At 44.5% G+C, this 15,427-nt stretch overlaps 1 protein-coding gene across 1 annotated transcript in view; it reads left to right on the plus strand.

The window, feature by feature from the left end:
* cdk19 (cyclin-dependent kinase 19) overlaps positions 1-15,427 on the plus strand; it is a 347,911-nt gene that overhangs the window by 301,539 nt on the left and 30,945 nt on the right. Inside the window, exon 12 of the mRNA XM_038799152.1 lies at positions 14,415-14,633. Within this exon, the coding sequence (XP_038655080.1) occupies positions 14,415-14,633 (219 nt within the window). The remainder of the gene's footprint in view (positions 1-14,414; positions 14,634-15,427) is intronic.

Below are 15,427 nucleotides of genomic sequence, written 5' to 3' on the forward strand. Positions count from 1 at the left end.
GGTTCCTGTTCGTATTTCAGTCCCTCCCGATTTTCGTTCCGAAAAAGGTCAATGCGTTAATTCTGGGGTTTGTGTGGACAGGGAAGACCCCGCCGGTCAAGAGGGTGTTTTTGGAGCAGGGGCAAGGAGTTGCCGAATATGATTCATTATTACCGGACGGCTAACATTGCTATGGTTAGGAAATGGGTAGTAGGGGACGGGTCGGTATGGGGGCAGATGGAGGCTGCTTCTAATAATAATCTTTATTATTGTCACAGTACGCTTTCATTAACACTGCAATGAAGTTACTGTGAAAATCCCCTAGTCACCACACTCCGCCTGTTCGGGTACACAGAGGGAAAATTCAGAATATCCAATTCACCTAACAGCATGTCTTTCAGGACTGTGGGAGGAAACTGGAGCACCCGAAGGAAACCCACACAGACAGGGGGAGAACGTGTAGACTCCACACAGACAGTGACCCAAGCCGGGAATCGAACCTGGGACCCTGGCAGTGTGAAGCAACAGTGCTAACCACTGTGCGACCGTGCTGCCCTTCTTGCAAGGGAACGAGCTTAAGGGCATTGTTAATGGTGCCTCTGCCATTCTCGCCAGCCAAGGACTCCGCGAGCCCAGTGGTGGTGTTGGCCTTGAGGGTATGGGGACAGTGGAGGCAGCACTTGAGACTGGAAGGTGCCTCGGTGTGGGCAACGATTTGTTACAACCGTAGGTTTGCTCCGAGGGGGCTGGATTTTGTGAGGGGACAGGTGCGTCCTTTCCTGGGTTGCCGCCCTCGGGGTTGCAGGATTAGGTGATTTTGAGGGAGGGGGTAGGGGAGGGGAAGGTAGCTGATGTTTATAAGGACTGGGCGGGAGCCCCAACAGGAGAGGTTAAACAGAAGGAGCTGGGGGGAGGTGGAGGCTGGGACGTGGGAAGAGGCCTTGTGGAGGGTGAATACGTCCTCGTTGTATGCAAGGCTCAGCCTTATTCAGTTTAAAATAGTCCACAGGGTACATGTGACGGTGGCAAGGATGAGTAGACTGAGGGAGTAGAGGATAGGTGTGGAATGTGAGCGAGGAGGCCAATGAACCATGTCCACATGTTTTGGGTGTGTCTGAAACTGAAGGGGTCCTGGCAGGGGTTTGCAGACTTAATGTCCAAAGTGTTAGAACAAAGAACAATACAGCACAGGAACAGGCCCTTCGGCCCTCCAAGCCTGTACCGATCATGATACCAACCTTTGCCGAAACCCTCAGCACTTCCTTGTCCATATCCCTCTATACCCATCCTATCCATGTATTTGTCGAGATGCCTTTTGAGCGCTGTTAATATATCTGCTTCTACAACCTCCCCAGGCAAAACCTTTCAGGCACTCACCACCCTCTGCGTAAAAAACCTGCCTCGCACATCTCATTTGCCCCACGGACTTTAAACCTATGCCCCCTGGTGACTGACCCCTCCACCCTGCGAAAGAGTGCCTGCCCATCCACTCTATCCATGCTCCTCATAATCTTGTAGACCTCTATCAGGTCACCCCTCAACCTCCGTCTTTCTAATGAAAACAGGCCAAGTCTATTCAGCCCCTCCACGTAGCTAACACATTCCAGACCAGGCAACATCCTGGTAAACCTCCTCTGCACCCTCTCCAAAGCCTCTACATCCTTCTGGCAGTGTGGCGATCAGAATTGTGTGCAATATTCCAAGTGCGACCTTACCAAGGTTCTGTACAACTGAAGCATGACTTGTCAGTTTTCATACTCGATGCCCTGTCCAATGAAAGCAAGCATTCCACAGTCCACATGTGTTGCCACCTTAAAAGATCTGTGGACCTGCACACCCAGATCTCTCTGACTTTCTATATTCCTAAGGGTTTTACCATTTACGGTATATTTCCCCTCTATGTTAGACCTACCAAAATGCATTACCTCACATTTTTCTGGATTAAACTCCATTTGCCATTTCTCTGCCCAAGTCTCCAACCTATCTATAGAACATAGAACGATACAGCGCAGTACAGGCCCTTCGGCCCTCGATGTTGCACCGACATGGAAAAAAAACTAAAGGCCATCTAACCTACACTATGCCCTTATCATCCATATGCTTATCCAATACATTTTTAAATGCCCTCAATGTTGGCGAGTTCACTACTGTTGCAGGTAGGGCATTCCACGGCCTCACCACTCTTTGCGTAAAAAACCCACCTCTGACCTCTGTCCTATATCTATTACCCCTCAATTTAAGGCTATGTCCCCTCGTGCTAGCCACCTCCATCCGCGGGAGTAGGCTCTCGCTGTCCACCCTATCTAACCCTCTGATCATTTTGTATGCCTCTATGCCCTATGCCCTGCTGTATCCTCTGACAATCCTCAGCACAACCTTTGATCCCGTGTGACTTCACCTTTTGTACCAGTCTGCCAAGAGGCACCTTGTCAAAGGCTTTACTGAAGTCAACGTAAACAACATCCACCGCCTCCCCTCATCAATCATCTTTGTCACCTCCTGTAAAAACTCAATCAAGTTAGTGACGCACGACCTCCCCTTCACAAAATCATGTTGCCTATCGCTTATTTGTTTCCAAATGGGTATAAATTCTGTCCCTGAGAATTCTCTCCAATAATTTACCTACTACCGACGTGAGGCTCACCGGCCTATTGTTCCAGGATTATCCCTGCTATCTTTCTTAAACAGCGGTATCATATTAGCTATTGTCCAGTCCTCTGGGATCTCACTTGTAGCCAATGAGGATACAAAGATATCAGTTATGGCCCCAGTCATTTCTCCCTTGCTTCCCTCAGTATTCTGGGGTAAATTCCATCTGGCCCAGGAGATCTATCTACCTTAATATCTTTTAAAAGACCCAATACCTCATCCTTTTTGATGTTAACATGACCCAGACTGTCCACACACCCTACCCAAGAATCAACTTCCACAATGTCCCTTTCTTTAGTGAACACTGATGCAAAATATTCATTTAGTACCCTGCCCATTTCCTCTGGCTCAACACATAGATTCTCCCCATTGTCCTTAAGTGGTCCAATCCTTTCCCTGGCCATCCTCTTGTTTTTTACATAGTGAATAAAAAACTTTGAGATTCACTTTAATCCTACTTGCCAAGGGCTTTACATGACCCCTCCTAGCCTTCCTAATTTCCCGTTTCAGTACCTTCCTACTTTCTTCATACTCCTCAAAGATTTCTACTGTCCCCAAGCATCTAGACAGTACAATAGTCTCCTTTTTCTTTTTGATGAGGTTCACAATATCCCTCGTTATCCATGGTCCCTAAACTTCCTAAGGAAGTCCTTCATTCTCTAAGGAGCGTGACTTTCGTGAATCCGAATCAACTGTCGCTTGGAAGACCCCCACATGTCCGATGTTGATTTATTCAACAGCTGCACCCAATCCAAATTCTTCAATTCCTGTCTAATGTTATCGTAATTTCCCTTTCCCCAGTTTAGCACCTTAACCCGAGGGTTACTCTCACTGCTGTCCAAAAGTACCTTAAAACATACGGAATTGTGACTTACGGTGACAGCGGGAGGGAGGCAGCCGCGCAACGGAGGGCTCCCGGTCGGGAACGGCATTTACAGGGCTTTAAGCCCGCTCCCAGGCTCTATGGACACAGAAAAAGCAGGCAGAAAGCACGTAGAAGCCACACAGGAGGCACAGCAGAAGAGGATGTCCAGGATCAGCAAGAAGATGGCCGTTAAAAAGACAGCTGAGGGTCCGTCGGGGAGTGGAGAGGTCACCACGGGGTCACCTAAGAAAAAGGAGGCTGGAGCACCAGGGAGGCCGCATTGCCTACGGCTGAAGAAATAACCAAGATGATGGCTGGAGAATTCAAAAAGCAGTTTACAAAACACTTGGAGGCGATGAGGAACGAGATGAGGGAGGTTTTGAGTATGCTGGTGGAGGAGGCGATTTCCCCGGTGACGACGGTGGTGGCGAGCGCAGTGGCAGAGGTGCGGGCGCAAGGTGAGGCGCTGAAGGTAGTGGAGGAGACATTATTGCAGCACGGTGATCAACTTACCTCAATGGGGAAGGAGATGCGGATGGTTATGGAGATTAACAAGGAGCTGCGAGGGAAAATGGAAGACCTGGAAAACAGATCCAGGCGACAGAATTTGAGGATTGTGGGGCTGCCCGAAGGAGTTGAAGGGCCGAGGCCGAGGGGAGGGGGAGGATCCCGCCCGATATGAACTGGATCAGGCTCATCGGTCGTGGAGGCCTGTACCAAAGGCGAGTGAGCCGCCAAGGATAGTGACTCTGTGCTTCCGTAGGTACAGTGTGAAGGAGAAGGTCCTGTCCAGGGCCAAGCAGAAGCGGGTGGTGCAGTGGGCTGGTGCTGGTATACATGTAAACCAGGACTTTACGGTGGAGCTGGCGAGGAGGCGGGCTGCTTTCAACTGGGTGAAGAGGGAACTGTACATTAGCAAGGTGCAGAGCGGCATTGTATATCCAGCGAAGCTGAGGGTGACTTACAAGCTCAAGGACTTTTATTTTGGAACAGCGGAAGCAGCGGAGGAGTTTGCGAAGGCAGAAGGACTGTGGCAGAACTGAGAAATTGAGAAATGGCCATGTGCCGATGTAACCTCATGACTGTATTTTCTTCTTTTTTGTTTCACTGCTTGTGGGTGTGTGGGCTAAAGGAGCCAATGTATATATTTGGACAAGGGAAGTGGGGGGGACTTGCACTCGAAGTGAGGGCTCTTTGGGGTGTAGGTGGATATACGGGGTTTGTGTGCTAAAAGGGGATTTCTGGGCTTTCCTAGGGCCGGGCAAGGGGAAAGGGACCCAAGCTGGGGCCTCCACGCTGGCCGGTTTAAGCCGGACAGTGAAAGGGAGTGAGGTGGGGTGGGGGGAGGGCCTGCGGCCATCGGAGCCTGGCAGAACAGGGTCCGAGGGGTCTAGCCGGGATGGAAAGTTGGGGGGAAGGAACCGAGGTTGGGGGGAGGAGTTTTACAAGAGGCAGTGGGCGGGAGGAGTTGGAGGGGGGGTTACAACTCTTGGGTATCACATACGGTACTCTTTCAGAGCTTGAGTGTGGAGGGGGAGGGGGTGGGGGGAGTGGACTCTATGGTGACCATGGGCGGTCCCGGACTCCTTTTTTCTTTTTTCCTTTGTTTTTTGTTTCCACCGTGGGAGAATTTGTTTTATTGGATGCATATCTTGACAGGTGGGCCGTTGTTTGCGGTGGTGGGAGGATGGGATCATTGTTATTGTTAAGGGGATTGATTTTGTATTTTTTACCATTTACTGTTTGTGGGTGGGGTGTAAATTTTGGAGGAAAATGTGAAAATGGTGAATAAAAACATTTATTTAAAAAAAACTTACGGAATTGTGGTCACTACTCCCAAAATGTTCCCCTACTGAAACCTCAACCACGTGTCCAGGCTCATTCCCCAATACCAGGTCCAATACTGCCTCGTCCCCAGCTGGACTATCCATATATTGCATCAAGAAGCCTTCCTGTATACACCTTACAAACTCTGCCCCGTCCAAGCCCCGAGCACTAAGTGAGTCCCAGTCAATACCACAACAACCCTGTTACTTTTGCATCTATCTGAAATCCCTCCACTTATCTGTTCCTCTGTCTCTCGCTGGAATTTGTGCGGGGGAGGGGGGAGGCGGCTGTAATAAACACCCAACATTGTGATTGCCCCCTTTCCTGTTCCTGAGCTTTACCCAGTTTGCCTCATTGTATGAGCCCTCCGAGGTGTCCTCCCGCACTACGGCTGTAATATTCTCCTTAACCAGTAATGCTACTCCCCCAGCCCTTTTACATCCCCCTCTATCTCTCCTGAAGCATCTAAATCCTCCAATGTTCAGCTGCCAATCCTGCCCTTCCTTTAACCACGTTTCTGTGATAGCCACAACATCACAATTCCAAGTACTAATAACTGCTTTAAGTTCATCTGCCTTACTTGCTATACTTCTGGCATTGAAACAAATACACTTCAACCCACTGAGTTTGAGCAGACGGCTATGTTGTTCTCTTATTTTTGTGTTCTATTTCCCCTTCAGTTTTTACACCTTCTAAGCTAGCACTTTGGTTCCCCTGCCATACTAGTTTAAATCCTCCCGAATTATTCTAGCAAACCTAGTGTTGGGGGTAAAGGTGACCCCGAGTCTAGAGGTAGTGACATTTGGGATGTCGGAAGGCCCGGGAGTCCAGGGGGCAAGAAAGGCAGATGTCTTGGCCTTTGCCTCCCTGATAGCCCAGAGACGGATTTTGCTTGGGTGGAGGGACACGGAGCCGCCCAAAGCGGGGGTGTGGGTTAGTATACATACATTTATTTTATCTTCAAATAAGAACCCAAGATCAGGTTGCGTGGAGGTGTCCAAAAATGCAACTTTATTGCAAATTATTCACTTTAACGCACTTGCATCAGAATTAAATCAAAACGTAGATCAAATAATACTTAAACTGGTCAGAACATATTGAAAAGCGATAAACATAAAAGCATGAGAAAAGTATAAGAAATAGATGATTCAAGAATTCAGGAAGGGAGGAATTACAGAATGAAACCGCGCCCACGAGGTCTTACTTTTAAGGGAATTCATGTCTATGGCATAATCCCTCATTTACTCTCATTGGCTTTTAATTCTCAGCTGAAACCTCCTGATTTGTTCAAATAGATGTCTGTCACTCAGAAAATGATTTGTTATTCAAACATTGGTCATTACATAAGATTTGCTAATGCCCATCAAATTAATTAAATGTCTACGTACACCTGCCACATACGCCAATCTTATAAAGATTCGGTGTTTGCATTAACCTTGGTGTTGCTAAGGCTTTGATACATTTCCATCACTAAATGTATTGAATAACAATGGTTTATTTATTACAAGAGGCTTTTATGCAACATTTCATGAAACAATGTTAGATACCTGCATAGCAACTCTTATTCATTATCTGAAACAATGACCAACTTTCCACATTGGATTTGTAGATATTCCATCCTTTGTCTGTGCACTGAATTAAGAAATGTAGAACCATACTGAATCAATTCTTAAAGGCACCAAATAAATCAGTTAAACAATAAATCAGTGAATCAATAATCAGTAATCTATCATTCCCCCCTTTTGATTATTCTAAACAAAAATAGAATTGATCATTTACAATAGTAAAAAATAAAGCAGAGAAAGGTTGAAGAAGAAGGAAACACATTTATGGACAGTTATTTTTGATGACCCTTTGTAGAGAAGAATTAATAGTAAGCAGCCTTCATATCTTGTAAAGATATTACTATTTCAGGGCTTTTTTGACTTTCTCTTACAGACACATTCAAGTGTCCAAAACACTCGATACATATCAAAAATAACTACAAAGAACATGACCAACCTTCTAACACTGAGGCTCCCAAGGATCCTCACCACCCAGTAGCCCAACTGCAAAGAGTACTGGACCCGGGTTGCTTCAGTTTCTCAACCTCACTTTTAATGTGTTTTGCCAAATCAGTGATCTCTTTGGAGCTATCTGGAATATAAGTACAACATTCTGATCCAATCAGGGCACACGTCCCACCTTTCTCGTCGAGAATATAATCAATAGCTATTCGATTTTGCAAAGCGGATAGCTAGCAATTCAGCGGAAATCTTGAATGGGGCTGCGGAAGTGTCATTAGCTACCTTTTCTATGATGACGGCCATTTTATTAAACTCTTTGGTCACCTTGGCATCATCTTAAAAAGGAACAAACAATTGTTATGGGCCAGGGTTTAGAAAACTCCAAAGTATATCATGGAGTTCACCTGATCTCCAACTGTTTATTGATTTGGGTTACAGTGAGCACAAGAGCTGCCTTTCGGGTGTTATTCAACAGAGGCCTGAAGCATTTTGAATCGAAAACAAAATTTATTCTACGAATTTAGTTGACATTTTTATAAACACACACAGTAAGCATTTTTATCAACTACAAACATAAATACCCCACACAGCTACAGTACTCTATATATAACCCTTAATAAATTCCCCCCTTTTGCTGTTCCAATTTAATAACAAGATCCCATAAACCAGAAAATCCTTTGGAAAGGTGTGGCCCAGCACACACAGCACTCAAGACCTGATTTGGATGCACTTGTGCCCTTTCCAAAACAGCAGGTTCAAATTTCTTCCAGAAAACAATTATTTATTTTCAAGTTATCAAGCAGTCTGGAAACAACTTTTAAAATGCAGACAGAGAAAAAACCTTCTTTCAACCTGTGCAGAACAAAACCAGTTCAAACTCAAAGCGAAAGTAAAACTCAGCTCAGCTCCCAACTCAAAAACAAAAGTATATAACCCAGAGCCACAGCCCAGCTCCACCCACACAATGACATCCCTGAAGCCATGTGATAAGACAAAAATTTACCTAACGGGACGCTCCCATGACACAATGTGTTAACTAAACTAAAATAAATGGTATTTCAACTTGTGAGTAACATATAATATGCCTCCAGTTTTCACAGGGTGAGATCTTACTCTTCCACCCCTTATCTCATTATTATTCTTGGTCACTTTTTTCCTCTAGCCCTTGAGTGGGGTGATCTGTGCAGGGAGAAAATTCACTTCTTTGTTTTTGTTTTCGATTCCAGTTTTCTTAAATTCCATTTGTTAAATTCCAGTTTATTCCATAATGTATTGTAACTTGAATGGGATCTCTGAATAATTGGATTCGTACCCCTTCAGAACATAGAACAGTACAGCACAGAACAGGCCCTTTGGCCCTCGATGTTCGATGCCGAACTTTGTCCAAAACCAAGATCAAGCTATCCCACTCCGTCATTCTGGTGTGCTCCATGTACCTCCCCAATAACAGCTTGAAAGTTCCTAAAGTGTCTGACTCCACTATCACAGCAGGCAGTCCATTCCACACCCTTTACCACTAGTAAAGAACCTACCTCGGACATCCCTCCTATATCTCCCACGCCGAACCTTATAGTTATGCCCCCTTGTAACAGCTACATCCACCCGAGGAAATAGTCTCTGAACGTCCACTCTATCTATCCCCCTCATCATCTTATAAACCTCTATTAAGTCGCCTCTTATCTTCCTTTACGCCATTGAGAAAAGCCCCACCTCACTCAACCTTTCCTCATAAGACCTACCCTCCAATCCAGGCAGCATCCTAGTAAATCTCCTTCGCACCCTTTCCAATGCTTCCACATCCTTCCTATAATGAGATGACCAGAACTGCACACAATACTTCAAATGTGGTCTCACCAGGGTCCTATACAGTTGCAGCATAACCTCACGGCTTTTAAACTCAAGTCCCTGTTAATAAATGCTAACACACTATAGGCTTTCTTCATGGCTCTATCCACTTGAATGGCAACCTTTAGAGATCTGTGGAAATGAACTCCAAGATCTCTCTGTTCCTTCTCATTCCTCAGAACCCTGCCGTGTAATCCGCATTCAAATTTGTCCTACCAAAATGAATCACCTTGCACTTATCAGGGTTAAACTCCATCTGCCATTTTTCGGCCCAGCTCTGCATCCTATCAATGTCTCTTTGCAGCCTACAACAGCCCTCCACCTCATCCACTACTCCAACAATCTTGGTGTCGTCAGCAAATTTACTGACCCACCCTTCAGCCCCCTCCTCCAAGTCATTGATAAAAATCACAAATAGATTTTTATAAATGACTTCGATTCTGGCTGTAGAAATCTAACATGGATAGAGTGAGGAGTATAGCTCCTTGGGCGAATTGAAGGAAAGATCTCTGTATTGCATCCGATCTGTGCTGTACCTAATCCAGGTGTTCTTGATGCTAGAGGACACAACCGTTTACATCCCTCATCCTATTTAACAAAATAGCACCACGTGACTGACGAAGAAAAATATTTGCTTCATCAATATGCCCCAATGACTCGGCGGGGTGAGCTAGCTTTTAATTTGTGCATTTGTGTTCAACCAGGCACTGAGTTCTTGTAAGTAGATAGTATTATAGATTATAGATTATAGAACAGTACAGCACAGAACAGGCCCTTCGGCCCTCGATGTTGTGCCAAGCAATGATCACCCTACTTAAACCCACGTAACCCGTATACCCGTAACCCAACAATCCCCCCATTAACCTTACACTACGGACAATTTAGCATGGCCAATCCACCTAACCCGCACATCTTTGGACTGTGGGAGGAAACCGGAGCACCCGGAGGAAACCCACGCACACACGGGGAGGACGTGCAGACTCCACACAGACAGTGACCCAGCCGGGAATCGAACCTGGGACCCTGGAGTTGTGAAGCATTGATGCTAACCACCATGCTAACCACCATGCTACCGAGATATATTTATCTCATTCTTTGCACTCATCAAAGTTGCAAAGGTTGTCTGATTAGACATCCTGCAGTTTCAAATGTAGTCACATGTAAGCCTGCAACTATCCCACCATGTGTTATGATGTACTCCAACAGCCCTTTTTATCAGCAGTCAACAGACCTTTCTATCAGCAGTGTATGTTACTCAACAATTGCCCCATTTCTACCACTGTCACAAGATCAAAGCCACCCATTCAGGTCATCCTCCTAGCGAACCAGCTTTCTGCAATAAATGTTCAAAATTCATCACAACAATCTGTAATTATTGAAAACCGCCATCAGCTTTTTCTCAAGAGGAGGAGGTCCCGAACCAAGTGTGTCCCAACTCTGAGCGGGCAGGCAACAGACCACAGCGGCAATCTGTGCAGTGGCCTCTATATTGGCCACAGTCAGGCCCACTGTCCAATAGAAGACAGTGGGTTTGCACTTCGCACTGCCAGCCTTGCTGCCAGCCTAATCAGAGGGTTGCAGCTCTGCAGCTTTAGCAACACTTGGAGGCGCGCTCTCGTCCCTTCAAAGAGACAGGAGACCTGATGGCAGCTAATTTGTTGCTAAAAGGGACTAAAATGTATCTGGGAGCAGGACGGGCCTTGGGTGTGACCCACTTGGACCATGGAGCATCTGGTTCTGATGGTTGCACCCTGAAAAGTCACATGGAGGTCACCTCTTGCATTAGCAGTTTCCACATCCAATCCTGGGCAGATGGCCCTCAATTGGGCATTAATTTAATTAAATTGGCTGTGCTTCTGTAGTTCTGGCCACTGGTAAATGACAGCATTGACAGCATTTTACCCCACCCCCGGACTTCCTAACGTGCCGCCCTGGCGGGGGCCATTAGAATTTTGCCTCCATATGCAATGGTGTCACATTACAAACAAATAACAGCTTAAGAAGCATAAGCGCTGGAAATCTGGAATATAAACAGAAAATACTGCAACAACTCAGCAGATCAGGCAGTGTCTGTGGAGAGAGAAATAGTTAATATGAGTTCAGTGACCTGAATAACAGCTTACCAGGTAACGGAGAGGGTTTGACAAAACTTTATGCTACCTGAACAGTTATAAAGGAGAAGATCAAAGATGGTATAAAGCTAGGCTAGGATTCAATAACTTGCCTGTACTGAAGTAGTTTTGCAGTGTGCCAAAGTTACCATTGTTCTGGAATCCACACAATTAATACTGCAATGTTGATTTAAACCCAGAGAGAAGCAGAAAGATAATAGGTGAAGGCAGTTGATCGTTTTTCAGGAAGTCATTTGATACTTTTCAACCCAGCTTACTGATTGTCAAAGTGAATACCCATCGGAAAGATTAGGAAAGTCAGAGGATTAGGCTGGTTTGATGCTTTGCTGAAAACGAGACATAAAAGGACGCTGGAAAGTTGGATGTGGAGAAGCCGGCGTTGGACTGGGGTGGGCACAGTAAAAAGTCTTACAACACCAGGTTAAAGTCCAACAGATTTGTTTCGAAAGTTGGAGGCATTGAACTGGAAACTGGTTGCCAATAGAGTCGCATAGAGTTCATTATTTTATTTTAGTGAATGGTTTATAGGACAGAATATTAACCTTGATGACTTAGGTTTGTAAATTTGACTAAATTAGTTCAAAAATCATTGAAGCTAGTCAATGTGTGATGTTCTGAAGCAAGTTGGGGTGGAATTTCCTGTGGGAACATTATTGGGAAGTTTAAAGCTATGTTATCATTTTGCTGAGCCATGTACACCCTGATTTTCTGCCAATCTTATTAACGTAATCCATAAAAAAAACTTGAGTTCGAGCAGGCAGAAATCAGCATAAGCAGTGGGGGCCTGAGGAAAGTGCCAAACTCATTATCATATACTTATTTATTTATTTATTTATATTTTCTTTTAAATTTAGAATATCCAATGTATTTTTGTCCAATTACGGGACAATTTAGCATGGCCAATCCACCTACCCTGCAGATCTTTTGGGTTGTGGGGACGAAACCCATGCAAACACAGGGAGAATGTGTAAATTCCAAACAGACACTGACACAGATGCGGGATCGAATCCTGGGACCTTGGTGTAATGAGGCCGCAGTGCTAACCACTATCATATATTTATTTTTAAAGCTATCTAACTATTATTTGTGCATATGTTTAAGAATATGCGATCATAAAATATTTTGAATTTTTAATGTGATTCACATTGATGCCATAACAATGCATTCAAAAAGCTAGAAAGTTAAGTGCCAGTCTTTGCAAGGACAATACACAATTAATGGGAGAATATTTAGAGGAAGTGAGGGACCTTGGAGTGAATGTCCACAGATTCCTGACAGTCGCAGGACAGGTCAAAAAGGTGGTTAAGAACACATCGTAAATATTTTCCTTTATTAGCTGAAGTATAGAATATAAGAACCGGGAGATAATGCTGGAACTGTTTAAACATCAGGTCGGCCACAACTTGAGTACTGTGTGCAGTTCTGGTCACCCCATCACAGAAAGGATGTAATTACATTAGAGCTGGTATAGAGCAAATTTACGAGGATGTTTAGAACAACAAAGAACAATACAGCACAGGAACAGGCCCTTTGGCCCTCCAAGCCTATACCGGTCATGATACCACCATTGGCCAAAACCCTCAGCACTTCCTTGTGCTCTAACCTTCTATACCCATCCTCAGCACTTCCTGGTGCTCTAACCTTCTACACCCATCCTAGCCACGTATTTGTCCAGATGCCTTTTGAACGTCATTATTGTATCTGCTTCCACACCCTCCCCAGGCAAGGCGTGCCTGCCCATCCACTCTATCCATGCCGCTCAATCTTGTAGACCTCTTATGAGGACACCCCTCAACCTCCGTCTTTCTAATGAAAAGTCCGAGTCTATTCAGCCTCTCCGCATAGCTAACACCCTCCAGATCACGTAAAATCTGGTAAACTTCCTCTTAGCCCTGTTAAATTTTATTCCTTTCTTTGAGATCCCTCCACATTCTTCTGAACTCCACCGAATACAATCTTAACCAACTCAATCTCTCCTCCTGCCATCTCAGAAATCAGTCTGGTAAACCTTCTCTGCACTGCCCCTGAGCAAGCACATCAAGACGGAAACCCTCAACTCAGTTAAAAGGTGTCTGGATATGTATTTCAAGTGCCCTAACCTGCAGGGCTACAGACTAAATGCTGGGAAGCGGGATTAGGCTGGGTGGCTCACTTTTCAGCCAGCACAAACGTGATGGGCCTGATGGAAGGGTCTGGAAGAGGGCCAGGCCTGGGTGTGAGGGGTCTCTGACAATGCTGTCTGCCTTCCTGAGGCAGCGGGAGGTGTAGACAGAATCAATGGGAGGATGGCAAGCTTGTGTGATGCGTTGGGCTGAGTTCACCTTGGACCGAGAATTGTCATGAGTCTATGAATACAAAAAAGTCACTTCAGAAATTGGGATTAAAGATTAAAACAATTACTGTTTCTTATTGTGCATAAAATCTTGACCTTAATTTTATGTCGACTTTGAGCCCATATAATTATAGGTCAGCTCTTGGAACATTGGTCATAATACATTCAAGCGCAGAAATCAACACGGGAATAAAAAGTGTGGTGTAGCCAAATTTCTTCAATCTTTTATGGCAGGTACCTGCCCTTATTACCCATAATAAGGCAGGTACCCTTATTACCCATAACTGGGTATAAATACACAGAAAACTCCAAGAAAATAGGCAATTTATTTTTCGTAAGAAGGTGATGGAACAGATGTAACAGGTTACCACTAAAGGTAAATGGTACAGAAAACCATGGCAGCCTTTAAAATCCCTGTTAGGAAAGATGATCTAATAAAAGCAATAGATCTATGAAGTTTAAATGGGTATGCTATATTAACCATAATCTTCTGTCAAAACATTGTTGCATTGTTATTACAGCATGTTGGAAACTTGCACATACTTAGCTGTTAGCAAGCAATATTTATGACTTTAAACTTCTAGGTCCCTGACGCAGTCAGGCCCCTCATTCATGTCCCTTTGATGAATGATTACAGTCAATGCTGAAAGTACTGTGTATCTACGGTTCATTGTGTTTCCTCAATGCAAGTCTAAGATAGTGTGTATACATTATCCCAGCAATGAGGCTGTTGGGATTGTGGATAGATTAATTACTCTTGACATTATCTTGAATAACAGAATCAGCAGCACCAACAACAGACAACACAACAGAATCAACAGCAACAGCAAGCACCCCAACAACAAAACAGCACCCAGACAAATGGAACTGCTGCTGGAGGAGGAGGCGTACAACATAACCAGGACAGCAGTCTCAATCAAGGACCTCCAAACAAGAAACCTCGATTAGGTACATCATCAACAACCTCTGGTGGATCGGCCATGCCAACTGATTACCAGGTAATTGCAATCTGGGCAACTGTTACTTATCAGAATTGCACTAAGAGTTCATCCCACACAGTTAAGCATTTGACTTTTTGAAAAACTATGCTACAATTATTACTTGCAAACATGAAAGTGTTCAGCAGTAAACATAGCAATGCATTGTAAGTGTTCTAGAATCAATACTCTGAGAAGAATATTGATTAAATACACCAAACAATTCTTGAACCCTTTCATTTTACCTCCTTGTCAAGGAACATTAGAACAAAAGAAATAGGAGTAGGCTATTTGGCTGTTTGTGCCTGCTCTGCTATTCAACAAGGTAATAGCTGATCTTCTACCTCAGCTTCACCTTCCTGCACTAGCCCATCACCTTTAATTCTCTTAGTACCCTAAATTCTATCCATCTTTGTCTCAGATGTACTGAGCTTCCACTGATAACTGACGTAGAGAATCCCAAAGATTCACAATCCTCTTATTGAAGAAATGACTCCTCACCTCATTTCTGAATGGCCAATCCCTCATTCTAAGATTGTGCTCCTGTGTTCTAGGTTCCCCAGCAGAGTAAACATTTATTATGTCAAGCCCCTTAAGGATTGGATTGCATTGGATTTGTTTATTGTCACGTGTACCGAGGTACAGTGAAAAGTATTTTTCTGCGAGCAGCTCAACAGAGCATTAAGTACATGAAAAGAAAAGGAAATAAAAGAAAATACATAATAGGGTAATGCAAGGTATACAATGTAACTACATAAGCATTGGCATCGGATGAAGCATACAGGGGTGTAGTGTTAATGAGGTCAGTCCATAAG

The sequence above is a fragment of the Scyliorhinus canicula genome, chromosome 6 (genome assembly GCF_902713615.1).
Source record: "Scyliorhinus canicula chromosome 6, sScyCan1.1, whole genome shotgun sequence".
NCBI lineage: Eukaryota > Metazoa > Chordata > Chondrichthyes > Carcharhiniformes > Scyliorhinidae > Scyliorhinus > Scyliorhinus canicula.